The 22,186-nt window shown below is 45.5% G+C and overlaps 1 protein-coding gene across 5 annotated transcripts in view; it reads left to right on the top strand.

The window, feature by feature from the left end:
* The window catches only part of lama5 (laminin, alpha 5), an 84,465-nt gene extending 62,572 nt beyond the window's left edge, over positions 1-21,893 (top strand). For 3 of the 5 annotated variants that reach the window (XM_034295996.1, XM_034295993.1, XM_034295997.1), the window contains 37 exons: positions 111-241; positions 657-737; positions 1,022-1,236; positions 1,346-1,446; positions 2,180-2,363; positions 2,481-2,621; positions 3,378-3,529; positions 3,630-3,740; positions 4,109-4,220; positions 4,729-4,902; positions 5,054-5,250; positions 5,588-5,704; positions 6,113-6,267; positions 6,912-7,053; positions 7,372-7,474; positions 8,483-8,596; positions 8,692-8,877; positions 9,429-9,571; positions 9,774-9,953; positions 10,280-10,419; positions 10,723-10,876; positions 11,903-12,036; positions 12,496-12,664; positions 13,630-13,764; positions 14,435-14,586; positions 14,891-15,023; positions 15,199-15,342; positions 15,604-15,734; positions 16,227-16,391; positions 16,741-16,870; positions 17,132-17,301; positions 17,650-17,845; positions 17,953-18,105; positions 18,539-18,698; positions 19,969-20,199; positions 20,765-20,884; positions 21,206-21,893. In XM_034295996.1, coding sequence (XP_034151887.1) covers positions 111-241; positions 657-737; positions 1,022-1,236; positions 1,346-1,446; positions 2,180-2,363; positions 2,481-2,621; positions 3,378-3,529; positions 3,630-3,740; positions 4,109-4,220; positions 4,729-4,902; positions 5,054-5,250; positions 5,588-5,704; positions 6,113-6,267; positions 6,912-7,053; positions 7,372-7,474; positions 8,483-8,596; positions 8,692-8,877; positions 9,429-9,571; positions 9,774-9,953; positions 10,280-10,419; positions 10,723-10,876; positions 11,903-12,036; positions 12,496-12,664; positions 13,630-13,764; positions 14,435-14,586; positions 14,891-15,023; positions 15,199-15,342; positions 15,604-15,734; positions 16,227-16,391; positions 16,741-16,870; positions 17,132-17,301; positions 17,650-17,845; positions 17,953-18,105; positions 18,539-18,698; positions 19,969-20,199; positions 20,765-20,884; positions 21,206-21,354 — 5,505 coding nt within the window. In that variant the 3' untranslated portion in view covers positions 21,355-21,893. The remainder of the gene's footprint in view (positions 1-110; positions 242-656; positions 738-1,021; positions 1,237-1,345; positions 1,447-2,179; positions 2,364-2,480; positions 2,622-3,377; positions 3,530-3,629; positions 3,741-4,108; positions 4,221-4,728; positions 4,903-5,053; positions 5,251-5,587; positions 5,705-6,112; positions 6,268-6,911; positions 7,054-7,371; positions 7,475-8,482; positions 8,597-8,691; positions 8,878-9,428; positions 9,572-9,773; positions 9,954-10,279; positions 10,420-10,722; positions 10,877-11,902; positions 12,037-12,495; positions 12,665-13,629; positions 13,765-14,434; positions 14,587-14,890; positions 15,024-15,198; positions 15,343-15,603; positions 15,735-16,226; positions 16,392-16,740; positions 16,871-17,131; positions 17,302-17,649; positions 17,846-17,952; positions 18,106-18,538; positions 18,699-19,968; positions 20,200-20,764; positions 20,885-21,205) is intronic. The other 2 variants (XM_034295995.1, XM_034295994.1) reach the window with 2 other exon arrangements.
* The last annotated feature ends 293 nt before the right edge of the window (positions 21,894-22,186 follow it).

Raw genomic sequence — 22,186 nt, 5'->3', positions numbered from 1 at the left:
ATGCTGCATCCTGCTATATCATGCTGCATCCTGCTATGTCATGCTGCATCCTGCTATGTCATGCTGTATAATGCTGTCAGTTGATATATTGAGTTTTTTCTTCTTCTCAGAGCTGTCAGCACAACAGAGCTGGGGATCACTGTGAGAAGTGCCAGGGAGGTTTCCATGGTAACAACTCTTTGGATGGCCACGCCCTGTCGTGTGACAGCTGCCCCTGTCCACTGCAGGTGGCCTCAAACAAGTCAGTCTCCTCCTCTCTTGTCTGCCTGTACTCTCCTCCTTCCAGTCTTCCTGTCTGCCTGTACTCTCCTCCTGCCTTTACTCTCCTCCTTCCAGTCCTCTCCTGTCTGCCTGTACTCTCCTCCTTCCTGTCCTCTCCTCCTGCCTTTACTCTCCTCCTTCCAGTCCTCTCCTGTCTGCCTGTACTCTCCTTTTTCCAGTCCTCTCCTCCTGCCTTTACTCTCCTCCTTCCAGTCCTCTCCTGTCTGCCTGTACTCTCCTTTTTCCAGTCCTCCTGTCTGCCTGTACTCTCCGCCTTCCAGTCCTCCTGTCTGCCTGTCCTCTCCGCCTTCCAGTCCTCCTGTCTGCCTGTCTTTAAGTGCTCAGTGCTTGTGAATTAAATGAGTCATCAATGTCACGTCTCTCCTGTGGTGTAGTTTTGCAGTGGGATGTTTGGAGAAACCCAACAGGATGCAGTGCCTGTGTATGCCTGGCTACTCTGGACCTAAGTGTGAAAGGTGATGATGTCTCCATAATATGTTTCAATGCCAGTACAGGAAATGAAAAGTTGTTTTACCATAATATATGCCCTAACTAACATTGTTAAACACCCGTTACTAATTTACCCTCCTGTCACCTGACTCCTCCTCCTTGCCCTGACTGCTACTCCTGTCACCTGACTCCTCCTCCTTGCCCTGACTCCTACTCCTGTCACCTGTCACCTGATTACTGCTCCTGTCACCTGACTCCTCCTCTATGCCCTGACTCCTGCCACTGTTGCCTGACTCCTCCCTGGTTTCAGGTGCTCTCCTGGCTTCTACGGCAACCCAATGGTGATTGGCAGCACATGCCAGCCCTGCAACTGCCATGACAACACAGATCCTAACATGCTGTTCAGTGACTGTGACGGGCTGACCGGCGAATGTCACAGCTGTATGCACAACACCGCCGGAACGCACTGCGAGATCTGTGCCCCGGGTTTCTATGGCGATGCCATCACTGCCAAGAACTGCACCAGTGAGACTCGCAACGCACGCACGCACGCTCTTTAATCCAGGTTCTTCCTAGTTGCAGGCTAGTTTTCCAATGATATGGTCCCAGCTCTTCATCTGTCTCATTTACCCAGGATGCAGCTGCTCTCCCTGCGGCACGGCGTCGTGCGACCCCCACACCGGACAGTGTCACTGTAAACCTGATGTCACCGGCCCACGCTGTGACCAATGCATTGTACGTACCCGACCCACTGGTCATCCACACAGACACCCAGGGAGTCTTGATGTTTAAAGTCCTCTTAACATGATGTGTTGTGATGATGCCTTATGTCCAACCAGTCAGTCTGTCTTGGCAGATGGTCAGCTGGTCCCTCATCCTGCCAGTCAGTCTGTCTTGGCAGATGGTCAGCTGGTCCCTCATCCTGCCAGTCAGTCTGTCTTGGCAGATGCCCAGCTAGTTGTAAATTATGTTGCCTGTAACTAGCGTAGCTCGCCCAGGTGTACTGCATCACGACAGACGCAAAGTCCTATTGAAGACATGTTACGTGGAAGGTGTGTCGTTGTGGACGTTTTGATGCTCTGAGTCGTGGCTTGTTGTTAGATATTTGTTGTATAATTCATATATATAATTAGATGTGCTTGATTGTTTGTCAATATTAGATTAGATTCAACTTTATTGTCACTGAAAAAGTACAAGTGTAGTTGGCATCTAACCAGAAGTGCAAATAGAAGAGGGCAGAAAATGTGCAAGTATTAAAGTGTATATTACGAGTGGAATGTATAGATGGTTAGTAGGTGTGTTATATTATTAGTTCATATTAGATGGGTTATATTATTATTATGATATTGTTAGGTGTGTTATATTATTAGTTGATAGTTTTAGATGTGTTATATAATGAGTTCATATTAGATGTGATATATTATTATTAGATGTGTTATATTATTGTAGTCATTGTGTTTCCTCCCAGGATGGCGCGTTTGGCTTTGAGACGTGTTCCGGGTGTCGTCGATGTGACTGCGACGCGGCGGCTGCGCTGGTCCGAACGTGCAATCCCAGGAACGGGGCGTGTTCCTGCCAGCCGGGCGTGAACGGCCCCAGCTGTCGCCAATGTGCTCCGGGCTACTGGGACTACAGGCCAGAGGGGTGCAAGAGTGAGTGGCTCGACAAGTTGTTGGCCTTTGCCCGTGGTGTTGTTTAGTGTTTAGTCCTGTGTTTGTAGACCAGGCTGGTGTTTTCTGCTTTTTCACTCTTTGGCACGTTCCCCTCAGAGTGCGACTGTAAACACGGGCGCTGTGACCCCCGCACGGGGGAGTGTCACTGTGCGGAGGGGCTGACTGGGAGACAGTGCGACACCTGTTCCCATAGATACAGCGTTCCAGTTCAGCATGGACACGACATACGCTGTGAACGTGAGTACTGACCTGGCGACGGGGAGAGCAGGGCTGGGGGGCAGGGGTGGGCAGGGCTGCATGGGGGCTGGGGGGCAGGGCTGGAAGGGGACTGGCTGTGGGGTGGTTAGTGCTGGATGGGTGCAGGGCTGGGGGGTGGGCTGCAGGGCTGGGTGGGGGGTTTGTTGTGCGGCTGACCAAGTAACGCATTTCTACTTCTGTGTTTCAGAGACTTTTCTGTTACATTGTGCAGTGAATCTCATGTTGATGTTTACAATGTTTGCATAGAGAAGAGACTATCTGCCAGGTCGCATCTTGTGTCCATGGAAACAGCGGGACCTTTTCTTTTAGAAGACATAACACGCAACACATAGAATGTCTAATGAAAAAAAAATTACATTACCTATTCAGACAAATTAAATAATAATAATAATTAAAGCGACAACAGTCTGTCCTGGATAAGTGAAAATATTTAATAATTAATATTCTTACTTCAGTATGCAGCAAATCAGGAATAATTTAAGTCAAGATCTTACTTTGAGATCTTACTTCTGTCACTGACTTTGCTTTTAGGTCATTGAGTTACGTGTACTTACTATTACTGAGTTACGTGGATGTCCCATCTGGCTACATTAAAAGAAATGTACTAGATAATGACACAATACCGTACCATCGCAGGATCACGACAGAAAGGAGCGTGTCTGAGGCGTGTGCAGGGCCCACAACACGGAGTGTATGTCATAAACAATCAGGCGTGTTGTCTGTGTGTGCCTGCAGCGTGCGACAGCTGTGTGATCGTGCTCCTGGATGATCTGGACAGGATGAACGAGGACTTCAGCTCTGCGGCACAAGTGCTGAGAAACCTCAATGCCTCCTCCATCGTCTGGGTTCAGCTGCAGAACCTCAACAGATCCATTCACAATGTCTCGGTGAATACACACACACACGCGCGCGCACGCACAGAAACATGCACCGCAAAAGCACATGCCCACACATTTATCTAAAAACACTGGTTTGATTGTTTCCCAGAATGCCCTATGGAACTACAACTCTAGTCTGGAGGAGAGCATGAACGGAGCGGACATGTTGGAAGGAGAGATCATGACCATCAACTCGGACATTAATGACTTGGAGGAAAAGGTACAATTACCGGGCAGTTTGTCCTCGTCCTATGTCCATACCTTGACATTTTAATTATGACATCAGTCAAATTGAGTTTAAACATTTCTTTTTACATCAGCAGATATCACAAAGTGCATATCAACATTCATAATGTAAAATCCCAAAAGAGCATGCAAGCACAGTGGCTTGGAAAAACTAGTAAGCGCAGTAGCTTGGAACCTAGGAAGAAACCAGACTAAATATGCCTTTCGATTTCAAAGGGATCAGTAACTTTAGGATTATGTCTGTATTATTAGCTGCAGTATCTAATCAAACTCAATAGTAATTGAATGTTATGTCTTACAAAGTCTGGAAGCTTTACTGATGTTATGTTGTCCTCTGGCCAGATGGTGGCAACAGCAAACAAAACGGACACTCTGGAGAAAAGCATTGATAACACTCATGAAAGGGCCTTGGATCTGCTGTCACAAATCCAGAACATTATGAGAGACGTGGAAGGTACAGCCCGTAATGTATACATTGAATCTATGAGTGACAGCTTATACCTGCCAATCCAAATGCACAACACTCTGCTTCTTAGTTGTCTGAGCTATCAGTACTGGTTAGGAACCATTACTTGAAATCAGCGCTTGACTTGGGATAAAATAAGCGCAGGAACTGACAAATCGCACATTAGACTAGGTTCATCAAAATGTATGTGTTAGGTTTGTTCCATTGAAGTAGCCTATCCCAGACGTTCCAGACAGCTCTTTTGCCTAAAAAAGGAGCCGCCTAAAATTAGACGTTCCAGACAGCTCTTTTGCCTAAAAAAGGAGCCGCCTAAAATTAGACATATCCGAACGCCGTTCCGGACCATTCCAGCCCAAGTCAAGCACTGGTTGAAATTATATGGATCACTAGAAATTACTATAATATGATGTATGACTTGCATTGATATTGTTACACTTTTATACATTTTCTTTTTGACCATCACATGATCTGAAGTACTGTGTTTTTTTGTGTCCAGACCTCGTGCAGCAGGTGAACCGGACGGGTAACAACAAGACAGAGGTGGACCAGGTGTTCGAACCCCTCTCTGAGAAGATCCGACAGGTGGAGGCCATGCTGAGAGAGATGAGGTTCCGGAGCTGTGTCGGCCAGAAGAAGATAGCAGACAGAGAGCTCTCCGAGGCAGAGAAGCGTAAGTATCACCTCGAGGAAAGGTTGTTGGTTAGAATTATTAGTTGTGCCACTTTTATGTATAACCCAGAACGTTACTAATTAGTATTCAAGGCTCTTGTTTAGGAGGACACCTGATTCGAAAAAGTCAAGGTGTGTTTGTTTTTCTTTAGTGCTGGCAAAGGTGAACAACTTGTTGGTGAGTCGTGTCATGGACAACAAGGCCTTGGTGAAGGACATCCGGGCGCGCCTGGGGAAGACCCATGACGAGCTGATGGACCTGAGAGACGCTCTGAACCAGGCGGTCAATAATACGGCCCGTGCCTCGGAAACAAACGTCATCAACGAGAAGCTTCTGGAGGAGACCCAGGTAGGAATGGATTGTACCCACAATCACACACACACACACACCATCACACACACACACCCACTATCACACACACACACGTAAATACAAACACACAGAATGTATTAACATACATAAAAAGGCAGTATGGAGCACTGACAACCCAAGGGCCGGTTCAAGTCATGAGAGACATAAGCGGTCGATTAGGGCCCCCAATCACTAGGGGAAATGGGGGCCCCAAATCAAATTTTGCTTAGGGCTCCCAAAAGGCTAGAACCGGCACTGGACAACACTATTTACCTATTTGACTCTGCTCCCACTTCAGTACTTACATTCCTTTGTGTTGTTTCTCTTTTCTCAGCGGAAGCTGGATGAGCTGAATGGGAATAAAGTGGAAGTGGAAGATCTCCTGCAGATGGCGGAGGAGTCTGTGGCCATGGTTAACGACATGCTGTCAATGCTACACGACTCCAAGGAGGTGATTCTCAAACCTCTGTTTAAAACACCCCACTTCCCTTCATCAAGACCATGACAGTTTTAACACTGGGGGTTGTAAATGTCTTGTCTTGTTTCGCTCCATTGACTTCAGGTGGCTTGTAGCGCAAATGTGTTTTAGGAGAACACACCCTTTTCCCCAAGCTTGTATGTACCAGTGGATGCTTCATGTTGTGCTCACACATATTTGACTCTCTTGAACCTGCTGAGGACTCCCAGTGAGAAGATAAAGACATTTTTTGAAAATTTGCAGAAATAATAAAATCCTTAGTCCCTAAGCAAAGAAACTTCAAATCTCTATGCAGTCTTAAAATTCAAAGGCACCTGTTGCTCAATGAAATCCCCTTCCTGATTTAAAATCTGTTGTCCTATTTAAACGATCCCCGTTCAGGAGTATGAGCGCCTGGCTGCCCAGTTGGACGGTGCCAGGATGCCCTTGGCAGAGAAGGTTCAGAAGTTTGGCCTCTCGGCCACCAAGATTCCTCTGGTGGAGGCAGCAGAGAAGCATGCTCAGATGCTTAACGAACTGGCCATGAACCTCTCCAGGTGAGGAACATGCTCGCTTTCTTCCTCCCCCCTTTTCACTCTCTCTTAACTTAAACAAAATAAAAGTTGTCCTATACCCGATAATGATAGTGTTGAGGTATGACTGGTGGTAATTTTGAGGTATGACTGGTGGTAGTGTTGAGGTATGACTGGTGGTAATGTTGAGTTATGACTGGTGGTAGTGTTGAGGTATGACTGGTGGTAGTGTTGAGTTATGACTGATGGTAATGTTTCAGGTATGACTGGTGGTAGTGTTGAGGTATGACTGGTGGTAGTGTTGAGGTATGACTGGTGGTAATGTTTCAGGTATGACTGGTGGTAATGTTTCAGGTATGACTGGTGGTAGTGTTGATGTATGACTGGTGGTAATGTTTGAGGTATGACTGGTGGTAATGTTTGAGGTATGACTGGTGGTAATGTTTGGGGTATGACTGGTGGTAATGTTTGGGGTATGACTCGTGGTAATGTTTGGGGTATGACTGGTGGTAATATTTGAGATAATGACTGGTGGTAATGTTTGATGTATGACTGGTGGTAATATCGGAAGAATTTCTGGTAGTAATTTCTGAGGTAATGTTTAAGGTATGACTAGTGATAATGTTTGAAGGAATTACATTGACTTCATGACCTTTCCTGGTTTCTAGTATTATCTCCAACTCCAATGAGAATGGTTTCATTCAGCGAGCATTAAATGCGTCCCAGGCCTACAACAACATTATTGATGGAATCAGAGAGGCTGAGATCGCTGCCAAGAAGGCCAAAAAGGCTGCGAATGATGCCCTGGAGGTATAGCCTACACACACACACACAGTACATACATGTATTTCCTAGATTGTGAGGACCATCACAGAGCACACATATTTTAATTGCTTGACTTGGGCAAGAGCTCTCTGTAAATATTCTGCTGCTCTCTTTCCTCTTTAAGTATTAGCTCAAATGTATTGTGGCACTTCTGCTGTTCTTGTTTATGTTGTTGTTGATTGTAATGCTGTGTTGTTGTTTATGTCATTGTTGTTTTTGATCATGTTGTTCATGTTGGTGTTGTTCGTGTTGAGGTTGTTAATGTCGTGTTGTTGATGTTGTTGTTTATGTTGTTGTTTACAGGTCGTGAAGGGACAGGACATGGGCCAGAGAGCAAAGGGTCTCAGGAACCATAGTGTTGAACTAGTGGCTGAGGCTGTCAAACTACAGGAGGAACATTCTAATGGTGAGTCTTGATGCCCTCTGTTTTCTTCATACCCCAGGGCCTGTATTCACCCTGTCCCAGTGTCTGTATTCATCCTATCCCAGGGCTTGTATTCTTCATACCCCAGAGCCTTTATACCTTATACCCCAGGGCTTGTATTCCTCATACCCCAGGGCCTTTATTCCTCATACCCCAGGGCCTGTATTCCTCATACCCCAGGGCCTGTATTCATCCTATCCCAGGGTCTGTGTTCATCCTATCCCAGGGCTTGTATTCCTCATACCCCATGGTCTTTATTCCTCATAACCCAGGGCCTTTATTCCTCATACCCCAGGGCCTGTATTGCTCATACCCCAGGGCCTGTGTTACTCAGACCCCAGGGCCTGTATTCCTCATACCCCAGGGCCTTTATTCATCCTGTCCCAGGGCCTGTATTCCTCATACCCCAGGGCCTTTATTCATCCTGTCCCAGGGTCTGTATTCCTCCTATCCCAGGGATTGTATTCATTCTATCCCAGGGTCTGTACCCCAGGGCCTTTTTTCCTCATACCCCAGGGCCTGTATTCATCCTATCCCAGGGTCTGCATTCCTCATACCCCAGGGTCTGTATTCATCCTATCCCAGGGCTTGTATTCCTCATACCCCAGGGCCTTTATTCCTCATACCCCAGGGCCTTTATTCCTCATACACCAGGGCATTTATTCCTCATACCCCAGGGCTTGTATTCCTCCTACCTCGGGTTCTGTATTCCTCGTACCCCGGGGTCTGTATTCATCCTACCCCAGGGCCTTTATTCCTCTGTCCACTGCTGAAACAGTGCCAGCGTGGATTTAACAATATTACATTATTGCAATTTCAATGACCTGGACAGGGGACCTTCACCTTAGTTCTCCTCTCCTAGTTCTCCTACTCTGAGAGACTGTGTGAGTCAAGGCTTTAGACAGCTGTTACACTGTGAATCAACTGTGCTGAATTCCTGTTGGCTTTCTCTTAACACCAAGCCACCATGCTGACATTCTCTCCTGTTAGAAGTGAAGCCCAAGCTCCAGGATGCTAAGACTCATCTAGACGAGGCCAAGGCAAAACAGAAGACACTACTGAAAGACCTGAAGATGGTGCAGCGTAACCTCACCTTTACTGGAGGTAGGCTCAGGCACACACGTAGGACACCTCTAACCTCTGATCTTAATTAAAATGTTTAAATGTTTAACCTCTGACCCCCAACACCCCTCCCTCAGATGACACAGCTGTGGACATCCAGAAGGCCAAGGCTGCTGCGGAGCAGGCCAACCGCACGGCGGCGTTGGTGGAGGACGCCTTGGCTCCTATCAGGGAGAAGCTGGACCAGTGGCAGCAGCAGTATGGAGATGTCAACACCACCAACGAGGACATCAACAACGCCCTCCTAGAGGCCAACAAGTCTGGTAGGTGGATGTTTGATCACGCTGGTGCAGGAGAACTGTCGTACATTTTCAGGACGACATAGGTTTAGTTGTCAGTGGTCAAATGGCAAATTACTTTCTACGGTGATTGAGTCCCCGTCTTTATATCTGACAAAACTTTTTGCTCCCTGGCATCAACTCAAACTTCCTCCAGAAGCTCCAGATGGTGCTAAACATTTCAGCCCCACTTTCCACCCACGTTTAAGTCCACCAGCTCCTGGTGATGACAAGAACCTTCTTCTAACCTAGAAAAACCCCTCGACCACCTAGCCTCCTCTTACTTCTCAGCTCTTGTTCTTCCCTACCAACCACGGCCGGCCACTTCTCCATCCCCAGGTCCAAGCTCAGGAGGTGTAGCGACAGGGCCTTCTCTGGGATTGCTCCCACGCGCTAAGTTCTTCAATTTTGTGAAGCAGCTTTGGATCTAATGTGCAGCTTAATAAATTTAATGTGTTATTGTTATGCCAGATGTGTCTGCATGAGTCCGCCAAACACGATAGACTGACCACGTAATTTGTTTTGCACTTGTCCAGTGGGAATGTTAGGCGAGGCCATCCCAATGCTAATGAAGAAGCTGGACAGCCTGCAGAACCACTCCGCCCAGATGCCCAACATCTCGGAGAACATCCTCAGGATCCGACAGCTCATTGCTGAGGCTCGCAAAGCCGCCAGCAAGGTACGGTGTTCCACGTAGGACATACTTAGCCCCAGGCCACGGTATGAATATGTTTACAACCTGTGGGTAGATTTGGATGAAAGTGTCTGTAAAATACAATAGATTTTTATGAACATCTGTCTACTGTGATTACATCAGCCAGTGGTTCCTTGTGTATCCAGAACCTTTACGCTGGTTGACTTTGGTCTCCTCTCCCTCCCAGGTGAGCGTGCCGGTCAAGTTCAATGGATCTTCTGGGGTTCAGGTGCGCACCCCCAGTAACCTGGCCGACTTGGCTGGCTACACCTCCCTGAAATTCTACATCAGCTTGTCCAAAGCCTCGCGCGCCCGCCGTCAGGACCAGACTGACAAACAGTTTGTCTTCTACCTCGGTAACAAGAATGTGAGTATTTTATTTCTCCTTAAAATACTATAATACTGAGATAAAAGTAAATAACGCCTACTGTCTAATGACATGTTAAAAAGAAAAAAAAAGAATACCCCAGATGTTATCTTACACACATATTGTGGGGCAGAGAATAAGTACTGTACTTTATTTATTTTTTTAATTTGTTTTTATTTGTGTATGATAAGAATTAATGGAAGACTCTTGAAAACATTATTCATCCTTACTAGTCTCATTACTATTTTTATTAGTTAGTGTCTGTATTGAAAATTTCCTGTCTATGTTCCTGTAATGGTAATGTGTTTCCTATTTCCTGTCTGTAGTCCAGTAAAGAGTTCCTGGGCATGATCCTTCAGGGGCAGAGACTACACTGGCTCTTCAACGTTGGGGGAGAAACAGCCGAGGTAGAAATGCCGGAAGACGTCAGAACAGACGGAGAATTCAACAGCGTGGTCCTGGAAAGGTGACTACTAGCGCTGTGATTGGTTGAATTGGCTTTCTCTCAAGAATATGGACCAACATTAAAATCATCTGTACAAGTGTCAGACAGGCTACTTAATCACAGGAATACAATTAGAAATCAACCCTCAATACAATTACAAATCAACCATCAATACAATTACAAATCAACCATCAATGCCAACTCTTCTCCCTCTGTCCCTCTCTGTGTCTCTCTCTTTGTCTCTCTCTTTGTCTCTATCTCTCTCTCTCTGCCTCTCTCTGTCTCCCTCTTTGTTCCTTTCCCTCTCCGTCTCTGTTTGCATAGGATCCTTCAGTATGGTCAGATGGCCATTTCCTCAGAGACCAGCGAAAGGCGAGTGACCAAGGCAGAGGTGGAGGCCAAAGGTGACAGCGGACTGCTGAACCTCCAGACTGAGGAGACTGTGTTCTACGTAGGGGGGTACCCTGACTCATTCACGGTGAGACCGAAGTGTGTGTGCGTTCATGTTACTATTCTTGGTAGGTAGACGGCTGTAGACTTAGGGGTTAGGATACAACATTATGGAGGTAGGGTTAGAATTAGGGGTTAGGATGCAACATTATGGAGGTAGGGTTAGAATTAGGGGTTAGGATGCAACATTATGGAGGTAGGGTTAGAATTAGGGGTTAGGATGCAACATTATGGAGGTAGGGTTAGAATTAGGGGTTAGGATACAACATTATGGAGGTAGGGTTAGAATTAGGGGTTAGGATGCAACATTATGGAGGTAGGGTTAGAATTAGGGGTTAGGATACAACATTATGGAGGTAGGGTTAGAATTAGGGGTTAGGATACAACATTATGGAGGTAGGGTTACAATTAGATGTTAGGATGCAACATTATGGAGGTAGGGTTAGAATTAGGGTTGGGGTAAAAAGTTTGGTTTAGAGTTTGATTTAGAGGTAGGGTTAGGTGTTTTTGTATAAGGTTAGGGTAGGAACTGCTGTCCTCTATATCTCCTTTATCTTAAGCTCTCCTTTATATCTCCTCTATGTAAAGCTCTCCTCTATATCTCCTTTATATTAAGCTCTCCTCTATATCTCCTCTATGTTAAGCTCTCCTCTAATCTCCTCTATGTTAAGCTCTCCTCTATATCTCCTCTATGTTAAGCTCTCCTCTAATCTCCTCTATGTTAAGCTCTCCTCTATATCTCCTCTATGTTAAGCTCTCCTCTATATCTCCTCTATGTTAAGCTCTCCTCTATATCTCCTCTATGTTAAGCACTCCTCTAATCTCCTCTATGTTAAGCTCTCCTCTATATCTCCTTTATGTTAAGCTCTCCTCTAATCTCCTCTATGTTAAGCTCTCCTCTATATCTCCTCTATGTTAAGCTGTCCTCTTAAACATGTTCAGTATTATCCCATATATTCAGCAGTCCTCTTTAATAGGTCCAATAGGATCCCATATATTCAGCTGCCCAAGTCAACATGCCCAGTTGTAACCCATGTTTGTGCTCTCCTCTCAGCCCCCTCCCCCGCTCCTTTTGCCTAACTTCAAGGGCTGTATTGAACTAGAGACCCTGAACGAAGAGGTGTTAAGCCTGTATAACTTTGAGGCGGTATTCCAGCTCAACACCACAGAGGAGATGCCGTGTGGAAGGTGAGAGCGCTACAGATTTCTCTTTGGTCTCCATTTGATGCTTTTTATTTCTGATTTGATTGGCCATTTACAAAGAGTGTGTCCACCTATACCAACATCTCCATTAATTATAATCCACATAACAATTCCCATTTCCTGTTGCTGTGGGATTATTTTCCCACTGTGAGAGAGCAGCTCAGATCTAATCTACACTGTTACACTGTCACTGTATGAATGGAGCACTGAACAGTAACATGAGCTAGAAACTACATTCCTGTGGACCCTGTTTGTCTGGGAATGATGCTTTTAGTCTCCTACAAAAAAGATCACCATGGAAACCGGTGAATAAAAATGACCATGATGTTATTATTGGCTGGCTGTTGCAAAGTTCAAAGCCAACGTGCAATGCATTTGACACAAAGAACCTGATAGAGTTGTGATATCGTGCCCATGTTACTGAGCGGCTCCTCTGTCCGCCAGAGCTAAGCCCGTGTTGACCCAGCCATGGGTGAATGATGCTGCCTACTTTGACGGGACGGGTTATGCCGAGGTCACCTTTAAGGAGGATTCGGAGAAGAGGATGTATCGCTTTGAACAGGAAGTGAAACTAAAGAGTCATAATGGAATACTGCTCATGCTGCAAAGCCAGGTTAGTGATATCACCACTACTACAAACACTGATGAGGGGCAATCAGCCACTGGAAACCATAAGAATGTTTTCACCATGATTTCAATTAAACTGCCCGTGTATTTATGCTTTGTTGGTTTGTTAATCTTTCTGCCTGTTTGTCTTTTTGACTCCTTCCGAAGTTCCTGTGCTAACCTGTCTGTGTGTTTGACCTGTTTTAGGAGATGTTCCTGTGCTAACCTGTCTGTGTTTTTGAGCTGTTTTAGGAGAGGTTCCTGTGCTAACCAGTCTGTGTGTTTGAGCTGTTTTAGGAGAGGTTCCTGTGCTAACCTGTCTGTGTGTTTTATCTGTTTTAGGAGATGTTCCTGTGCTAACCTGTCTGTGTTTTTGAGCTGTTTTAGGAGAGGTTCCTATGCTAACCTGTCTGTGTGTTTGACCTGTTTTAGGAGAGGTTCCTGTGCTAACCTGTCTGTGTGTTTGACCTGTTTTAGGAGACGTTCCTGTGCTAACCTGTCTGTGTGTTTTACCTGTTTTAGGAGAGGTTCCTGTGCTAACCTGTCTGTGTGTTTGAGCTGTTTTGGGAGATGTTCCTGTGCTAACCTGTCTGTGTGTTTTACCTGTTCTAGGAGATGTTCCTGTGCTAACCTGTCTGTGTGTTTGACCTGTTTTAGGAAATGTTCCTGTGCTAACCTGTCTGTGTGTTTTACCTGTTTTAGGAGAGGTTCCTGTGCTAACCTGTCTGTGTGTTTTACCTGTTTTAGGAGATGTTCCTGTGCTAACCTGTCTGTGTGTTTGACCTGTTTTAGGAGAAGTTCCTGTGCTAACCTGTCTGTGTGTTTGACCTGTTTTAGGAGACGTTCCTGTGCTAACCTGTCTGTGTGTTTTATCTGTTTTAGGAGATGTTCCTGTGCTAACCTGTCTGTGTGTTTGACCTGTTTTAGGAGAAGTTCCTGTGCTAACCTGTCTGTGTGTTTGACCTGTTTTAGGAGAAGTTCCTGTGCTTGGTGGTGCAGAACGGACGTCTCCAGGTCTTCTATGACATCGCTGGTACTCTAGAAGAACTGAAACCTAAAGACCCAGAGTCTTCTTACCTCAAGCTCAGTGATGCTGAACCCAAATCCGTAAGAAGCATTACACTGTACTCTTTAGTTGACACGCTTGCTATTCAACTGTTTGCATCCTAGATGCTGATTGGATGTTTGTACTAGCAATATGTCACCTTTGGGAGTTGTTTCACATGGGGGTGTGGTATATGGCCAACACACCACGGCTATCAGCTGTGTTATTAATATACATTAGGCTAAGGCCCGTATCCAGGGACTCTGCACTGCCTAACAACAGCAGATAGCTGTGGTATTTTGGTGATATACAAATCCACTATAAATATAGCGTAAACAAAATTGTTTAGTGTTTACTAATTACGTTGATAACCTGTTAAATCAAACCCCAAGTCATTGCAGAATCAGGATAGTGATGCTCTTGGACATGCAACTATCCTCATTACAACACAGTCAAACACATGACAATACAACAATATACAATACAATTAATTATAATTCAGTAATACAATCTGTCCTTTGACAACAAGTAGTAAGAACCGTCATAGCAATGTGACGACGGTTTGAAGTTTGAAGGAGAAAAAAGTGTCCTAACTTCAATATGTTTTCTGCTGGAAGGAAAATGATAGTGACTGTAATTGAATGTAGTGACTGTAATTGAATGTAAGTGGATGACATTTGGATGTCGTTTCTGTGTGACCCTGGTCTCCTTTTGATTGGCCTTCCTCTGTAGCTGGAGATCATCATCATCTACGATTCGACCACCCGGGTTGTGGTGAGAAACAATCGCCAAAACCTGTTCAATTTCATCTTCACCACACCTGTGCCACGCTTCGATGGTAGCTACTACCTGGCGGGAGTCCCAGAGGAGAAGATGCCAGAGACGTAAGACGCATCCACACATGCGTATATCAATCCCTATCTATATACAGTAGATCTATATTATATATCTACTGTATCTCTATATCTGTCTGTATCTATCTATCTCTATATCTACTTATATTTAAGTCAATATAAATATATTTTTTATATATCTATCTATAATGTCTACAAACAAACATACAAACACACAAACATGCATACACACACACACACACAGGAACCTAAGCCCACACACACACCTAAAACCGTTTTTTTCTCTTAACAGTGGCATTCATGTGTTCATGTTGTCTTGTTTCCCTGCATTCAGCCTGAAGGCCATGTTCCCTCATCAGGGTTCTCTGAAGGGCTGCTTCAGGAATGTCAAGGCCATGACATCTCACATTGACCTGAAGAGGATGACCAGCTCTGGAATCAGCTACGGCTGTGCCAATGACCTACTGGTTAGTAAAGAAAGAAGGTTGTCCACAGCATGGAAACCGTGACACTCAGTCTCCACCATAGAGACTCATTCGGTGAAAGATTCCCTGACCAAGATGGCCGCCTCATGTTAGTCACATGGCTGATACGCTGATGTCCATTCTATGGTTATGATTCTATGCTGTCTCTTTATGTCAGGTTGCCCGGGAGGCTCATTTCTCTGGCCAGAGCTACCTGGATCTGGCTACAGACAACATCCCTAATCTTGAGAACAACTTCTATGCCGGGTTTGGGTTCCGTACGGACCAGAGGAACGGAATCATGTTTTACCACCAGGCTCAGGTACTGATGACCTCTCTCATGTCTCTCTTTTCGTCCCCTGCTCTCGTTCATCTCCCTCTTTCTTTTTAATGTTCTCACTCTTTGTCCCAATCTCTGGATATCTTTCCGCCAACGACAAATTATCAAGAATGCTTCCAGAATGATTTAGTGGTAATTCTGAGCAACTGAAATGTGTGTTCCTGCTCCCAAACAGCTCTGTGTTTGTCTCTGGTCAGGACGGTGTGTTAAGTAAAGTAATGTGTTTGTGTTCTCTCTGTTCAGGACGGTGTGTGTCAGGTGTTCCTGGATAAAGGTCATGTGGTGGTGAAAGCGGGTAGAAATGAGATGAAGACCCAGAAGACCTACAGCGATGACAAAGATCATTATGTAGCTTTCTATAGCAACGCCAACGGGTACGCCTTAACACTGTCTCAGCACGCCTTAACACTGTCTCAGCACGCCTTAACACTGTCACCCCACGCCTTAACACTGTCACCCCACGCCTTAACACTGTCACAGTCCACCTTTACACTGTCACCCCATGCCTTAACACTGTCACCCCACGCCTTAACACTGTCACCCCACGCCTTAACACTGTCACCCAACGCCTTAACACTGTCACCCCACGCCTTTACACTGTCACCCCACGCCTTAACACTGTCACCCGATGCCTTAACGCTGTCACCCCACGCCTTAACGCTGTCACCGCACACCTTAACGCTGTCACCACAAATGAAGAACACTAAGCTTCTCTTTACCGATTTGGGTCTTTTCAGGGAACTATAAAGGAACATCTTTTTGTGTGATGTTTATGTGGAACAGTGAGATGTTTAGATTTCACAGTGAGATGTGCTTTAGCAGAGGAACCATGTGAGTGATCAGGGTGTGTTCTGGGGTGTGGGCAGAGTGCGTCTGTACATGGATGATGTCCTGGAGAAGATCGGGGATACGGGTCGTGTAGGAGCTGGCAGCCCAACAGCACTACCAGCTAAAACCATGTACCTGGGAGGAACACCCTACCAAAGCCGCAACAACCACACCGGCTGTCTTAGCAACCTGTTCATCAAGAGGTTAGTAACCGTAATATCTGTAATATCTGCATTCAACTATTAACAAAACTGTAATGACTATATTCAATGATTAACAACACTGTACAGACTGCATTCAATTGTTAATAACTCTAAAATAAGTGTATTCAGTAGTTAACAACAATGTAATGACTGTTTTCAATTCCTAAAAACACTGTAATGACTGTTTTCAATTCCTAAAAACAATGTAATGACTGTTTTCAATTCCTAAAAACACTGTAATGACTGTTTTCAATTCCTAAAAACACTGTAATGACTGTATTCAATTCCTAAAAACACAATACAGACTGTATTCAATGACTAATAACACTGTAACGACTTTATTCTACAGAGACACGTCTTCTCAAGTGGTGGTGGATCTGATGAAGGCTAACGAGAACATCAACGTTCCTCTTGAGTGCCCTGCCGCCAAGAAACCTCAGCAGATCCTGGCCACGCCCCCACGGCAGAAGAGTCCCAAGGTATTGTTCATGTTTTGTTGGTAACACTTGGGATGTCTCCGTCCTTTCAGCTGTTGAACTCCATGAAAATTTAATGTATGTTTTCGATTCTTCATGAAACCTTGGCACACTCTTGGCATTGCATGGTCTGGGAGACTGTCTGTGTGTTTAGAGCGTCCTTGGAGCCCAGGGTGGATTATGGAAAGGGACAGAAGAAACGCTGTTACACCTCCATAATTAAGTTGTGTTCCTATCTCCCCTCTCCTCCCTCCCCCTCTACAGGGTAGATCCAGGAAGCCTGCTGGGGACAGTGGTTCTGCAGGGCGGAGCCGCAGTTCCAGGGAGTCATGCCAGGGGGATCTGGCCAGTCAGGAGGTTGGAGCTCTGCACTTTAGTGGCTCCTCCCACAGCTACCAGCGTTTTGACGTGCTCCCTGCAGCCTTTAGCAGGACGTGAGTGGCCGTATAACAGCATAACACAACCCCCTAATACACCATACACTCCTAGACCAAAGGCTTCCAAAGGGTTCTTCAGCTGTTCTCTTAGCAGAACCTATTTTTGTAGCAAATGGGTAGAGCACTTTTTTGCGTTCCGTACAGAACCATTTGAGGAAAGGGTTTTACCTGGGGTCTTTGAGGACAACCAAATAACCCTTTTATAGTCTAGATACAACCTTTTTTTTTAAGTGTACTTGAGTAGCTATATGACCTATATGATCACGCTGTGTTGGCGTTAGTGTCACCTTCATGTACTTCCTATCCTATTCCTGATCGGAAACGTTGCCTGTTTAACCCACCCAGTCCGCACATCTCAATGGGCCTGCGGCTGAACTCTTCGGACGGCCTGGTGTTCTTCCTGTCGGGATCGGGAGACGGGTCTGTCTCTGGGATGAGCCTGTCCGTCTCAGACGGTCACCTGCTGCTCCTCATCCATGGGGGGAGGAGGAAGACCAGCGTCCGCTCCCGCAGGAAATACAATGACGGCCAGTGGCACACGGTGTGTGTGTGTGTGTGTGTGTGTGTGTGTCATTTTTCCTGGTCCTCTGAGCCGATCCTTGGTGCTTCAGGCTGTCTGATGCGCTCTGCGTCTGTGTGTTCCTCCAGATGTTTGTGAAGAGGGAAGGAGAAAAGGTCAGCCTGATCATGGACGGGATCAATGCCCAGTCAAAGAGGGTCTCTGGTGGTGAGAAGAAGCCCCTAAGCCCGCCTCTCTACATCGGAGGAGTACCTTCAGCAATCACCAGCTCACTACTTACGGTAATACAGCCCCCCCCCCCCCGTCCTGAAATCATCCTTGATTCATTCATTTAAATGTTGCAATACATTTAGCAGACAGTTGAGCAGACTAGAACTGTGATACTCAAATATGGCCCTCAAAGCCTGTTCTACTCCATGTTTCCAATGCAAACCCCTTTGTTTTCTGTTCTGCCTCATCATTAATTGCACCCACCTGGTGTCCCGGGTCTGAATAAGTCCAAGATTAGGGGGTGACAGTGAAAAATGGAGTGGACGTGGCTTTCAGGTTCAGATTTGATTATCACTTGTCTAGAAGAATAAGACCAAATCCTATTGCTGTTAACGGTGTTTGTTTTGTGTCTCTGCGTGTCAGATTTTGTTTAGTAATCTGTTCTCTGTGTCTGTTCCTGCTCGTCTGTTCCTGCTCGTCTGTCCGTTCTCATCTGTTCCATAGCAGCCAGATAGAGGGGGTTTCACAGGCTGTGTGAGGGACCTGAATCTGAATGGGGAGAGCCTCGCCAGTCCCTCCTCCAGCCTGGGTGTGGTTCCCTGTTTCCAGAACCCTCTACAACCAGGGGCGTACTTCTCCCCCCAGGGAGGACACATGACTATAGGTTAGACCATTTAAAATACATAATAATAAGAAATATGTACATGTGCCGAACAAACTATCATGAGTATAAACGCAATAAATTCTAAAGGATTTTTTCCGTTGTGGTCCTTGTTGAAGGGAAGGGCATCAGGGCATCAGGGCAAAGGACAAAGCTCTGTTATTCTTCTCATGTTCAACTGTTAATTTTGACACATTAATTACAACACAATGCAGTTATCTTGCACACATTTTTGCAATGCGTTATATCCATCAGACATACCCATGTTTTAGCAACCTTTGAATCTAGATGTGTTGACCGTGTCAGCTCTGGATGTGTTGACCGTGTCAGCTCTGGATGTGTTGACCGTGTCAGCTCTGGATGTGTTGACCGTGTCAGCTCTGGATGTGTTGACCGTGTCAGCTCTAGATGTGTTGACCGTGTCAGCTCTGGATGTGTTGACCGTGTCAGCTCTGGATGTGTTGACCGTGTCAGCTCTAGATGTGTTGACCGTGTCAGCTCTGGATGTGTTGACCGTGTCAGCTCTGGATGTGTTGACCGTGTCAGCTCTGGATGTGTTGACCGTGTCAGCTCTGGATGTGTTGACCGTGTCAGCTCTGGATGTGTTGACCGTGTCAGCTCTGGATGTGTTGACCGTGTCAGCTCTGGATGTGTTGACCGTGTCAGCTCTGGATGTGTTGACCGTGTCAGCTCTGGATGTGTTGACCGTGTCAGCTCTGGATGTGTTGACCGTGTCAGCTCTGGATGTGTTGACCGTGTCAGCTCTAGATGTGTTGACCGTGTCAGCTTTAGATGTGTTGACCGTGTCAGCTCTAGATGTGTTGACCGTGTCAGCTCTAGATGTGTTGACCGTGTCAGCTCTAGATGTGTTGATAATACCAGTCCTCTGATAATACCAGTCCTCTCTTAATACCAGTCCTCTCTTAATACCAGTCTTCTATTAATACCAGTCTTCTATTAATACCAGTCTTCTATTAATACCAGTCTTCTATTAATACCAGTCCTCTGATAATACCAGTCCTAATAGACAAGATATCCTTTTGTTTTCGAATTTGAGACATGCTGCTCCAGATTTGATAGAAAAATAGTTTGAAAATGGAATGTTTAAAAGAAAATGATTCTGTTATTTATTTTAATGTTGAGTCATCAACATAAATTATTATGTAAGTTAAGTGGAAGGTCCTTTGGAAAAACAACCCAGAGAGCCACCCTGTGGTTCATCACAGAGGATCATGTTCGTCTTCCAATAACAAGACACTCACTTTCCTTTCAGAAGACTCACTGGGGTTGGGTCGGGACCTGGAGATCCTGCTGGAGGTTCGGCCCGTGTCAGATTCTGGTCTGCTGCTGTATGCTGGCGCTGAGTCCGAGTCGGGGGAACAGCTGAGCCTCCACCTGAACCAGGGAGAGGTGACGGTCACTTTAAATAGTGGCACCGGAGAGTTCTCCACATCCTTCACACCAGAGGAGTCACTGTGTGACGGGCGCTGGCACACTATCACAAGTGAGTGGTATAAACACACACACACAAATACACACACGTAGATATACACACACACACCCACACGTAGATATACACACACACACCCACACGTAGATATACACACACACGTAGATATACACACATACACACACACGTAGATATACACAAATACACACACACGTAGATATACACACACACGTAGATATACACACACACACCCACACGTAGATATACACACACACGTAGATATACACACATACACACACACGTAGATATACACACACACACACACACGTAGATATACACACATACACACACACGTAGATATACACAAATACACACACACGTAGATATACACAAATACACACACACGTAGATATACACACATACACACACACGTAGATATACACAAATACACACACACGTAGATATACACAAATACACACACACACACACATAGATATACACACACACAAATACACCTTCAATTCACCTTCATCTGACCTTTAACTTCCCATCATTTCCGATGTGAAACACAAAGCTCTCTTGGGCGTTGTATAATTTTAATGTGGTCTCGTCCTTGTAGTCGTGAAGAAAAGCAACGTGCTCCAGCTGCACGTGGACGCGGCCAGTGAGCACAGTGTCGGCCCGCGGCAGGGCCGCTCCCCAGCTGGCAAGGTGACCGTCCACCTGGGAGGAGCGCCAGGTGAGGTTACCATGGGAATTACGTACACTGACCGAAGCCATGCGTTTCACAGGGAGTTGAATCGCTTCGATCATAGCATCGATGAACGCGCGCCGCAGAGGCCATCTTCATTTTTCTTCTTCTGAAGTATAATTATTTTGTCTGATCCTCTCCTGATAACCAAGCCGATGATATCAAGCGGTCCTCCAGTGATCTTTAGGAAGCCCCAGCCACTGCTTTTAATGGCCCTCAACAGTGACATCCACACTAAAATACATCTCACGACCACATCCTCTCATTTCAACTCACCCAACATGTTCCTCCTCTTCTTGTCCCCACCAGATGGCGACAGAGTGCCTGGCCTCCCAGCCGGCCTGGCCTCCTTCCATGGCTGTGTAGGCAGAGCAGTCATCAACCAGCGACCAGCCATGCTGTCTAAACCCCTGTCGGTTCATGGAGCTGTGGGCACACAAGGCTGCCCGGCCATGTAGACTCAGTCCAGCCCAGTTACACTCGACATAACCCAGTTACAACCGGTTTTAGCTCTGTTAAACCGGGTTTAACCTCTGGGTCTTGTTCTGCAGGTTGTAACATTAAGAACTTTTGTGTAGAAATATGTAGAACTGAGATGATTGATTGTCATACAGAATAAGAACGAATCCGCTGTATTTGTTCCATTTTAATTGGCAAAGTTGTAACCTCTGGGCCACATTCGGGATGAAAACACTACATATAGAAATATAATTAATAGAGTTGACATGCCACGGTGTTCTACAGTTAAACGGCAGAAAGACATGTTCAGTCTATATATTTATTTCTGAATGGTGTGAAACATTGCAGATAAAATGTTTATTCACAGAGCTAATGACAATGAATTGTGTATTCTATGTGTCAGAGAGACATGTATGTTCTATATGATATATTTCTATCTGAACGTTCCACATGTTTATTCCCAGCTAAACACAGCCCTGCCCTAATGTTGCCACTACACTTATTCAACTGCTAAAAGGATAAATATGTCATACATTCATGTACGCTTTGTTTGTCTATGATACAGTCACTGGTGGTGGGTGGTATACATTATATTTTAGTTAATTTAAATATATTTATTTTTTATTTGACAAAATGTATATATTTTTTGTTGATTTCCAGGATGCAAACTTTGAACCACAAGTGCTAGAGTAGAGGAACCATGAAAGCCAGAACTGGTTTGTGCTAACAGTCCGCTGTCACGAGGTGTTAGCTGATTGCAAAGACTGACCCGAAAACAGAATGATCTACTGTAGCGGAAGACGTTTTGTATGTTAGTACTGTGACAATAAT

This window comes from Esox lucius, chromosome 12 (genome assembly GCF_011004845.1).
Source record: "Esox lucius isolate fEsoLuc1 chromosome 12, fEsoLuc1.pri, whole genome shotgun sequence".
Classification (NCBI taxonomy): Eukaryota; Metazoa; Chordata; class Actinopteri; order Esociformes; family Esocidae; genus Esox; species Esox lucius.
This window is presented reverse-complemented; position numbering and strand designations above follow the sequence as displayed.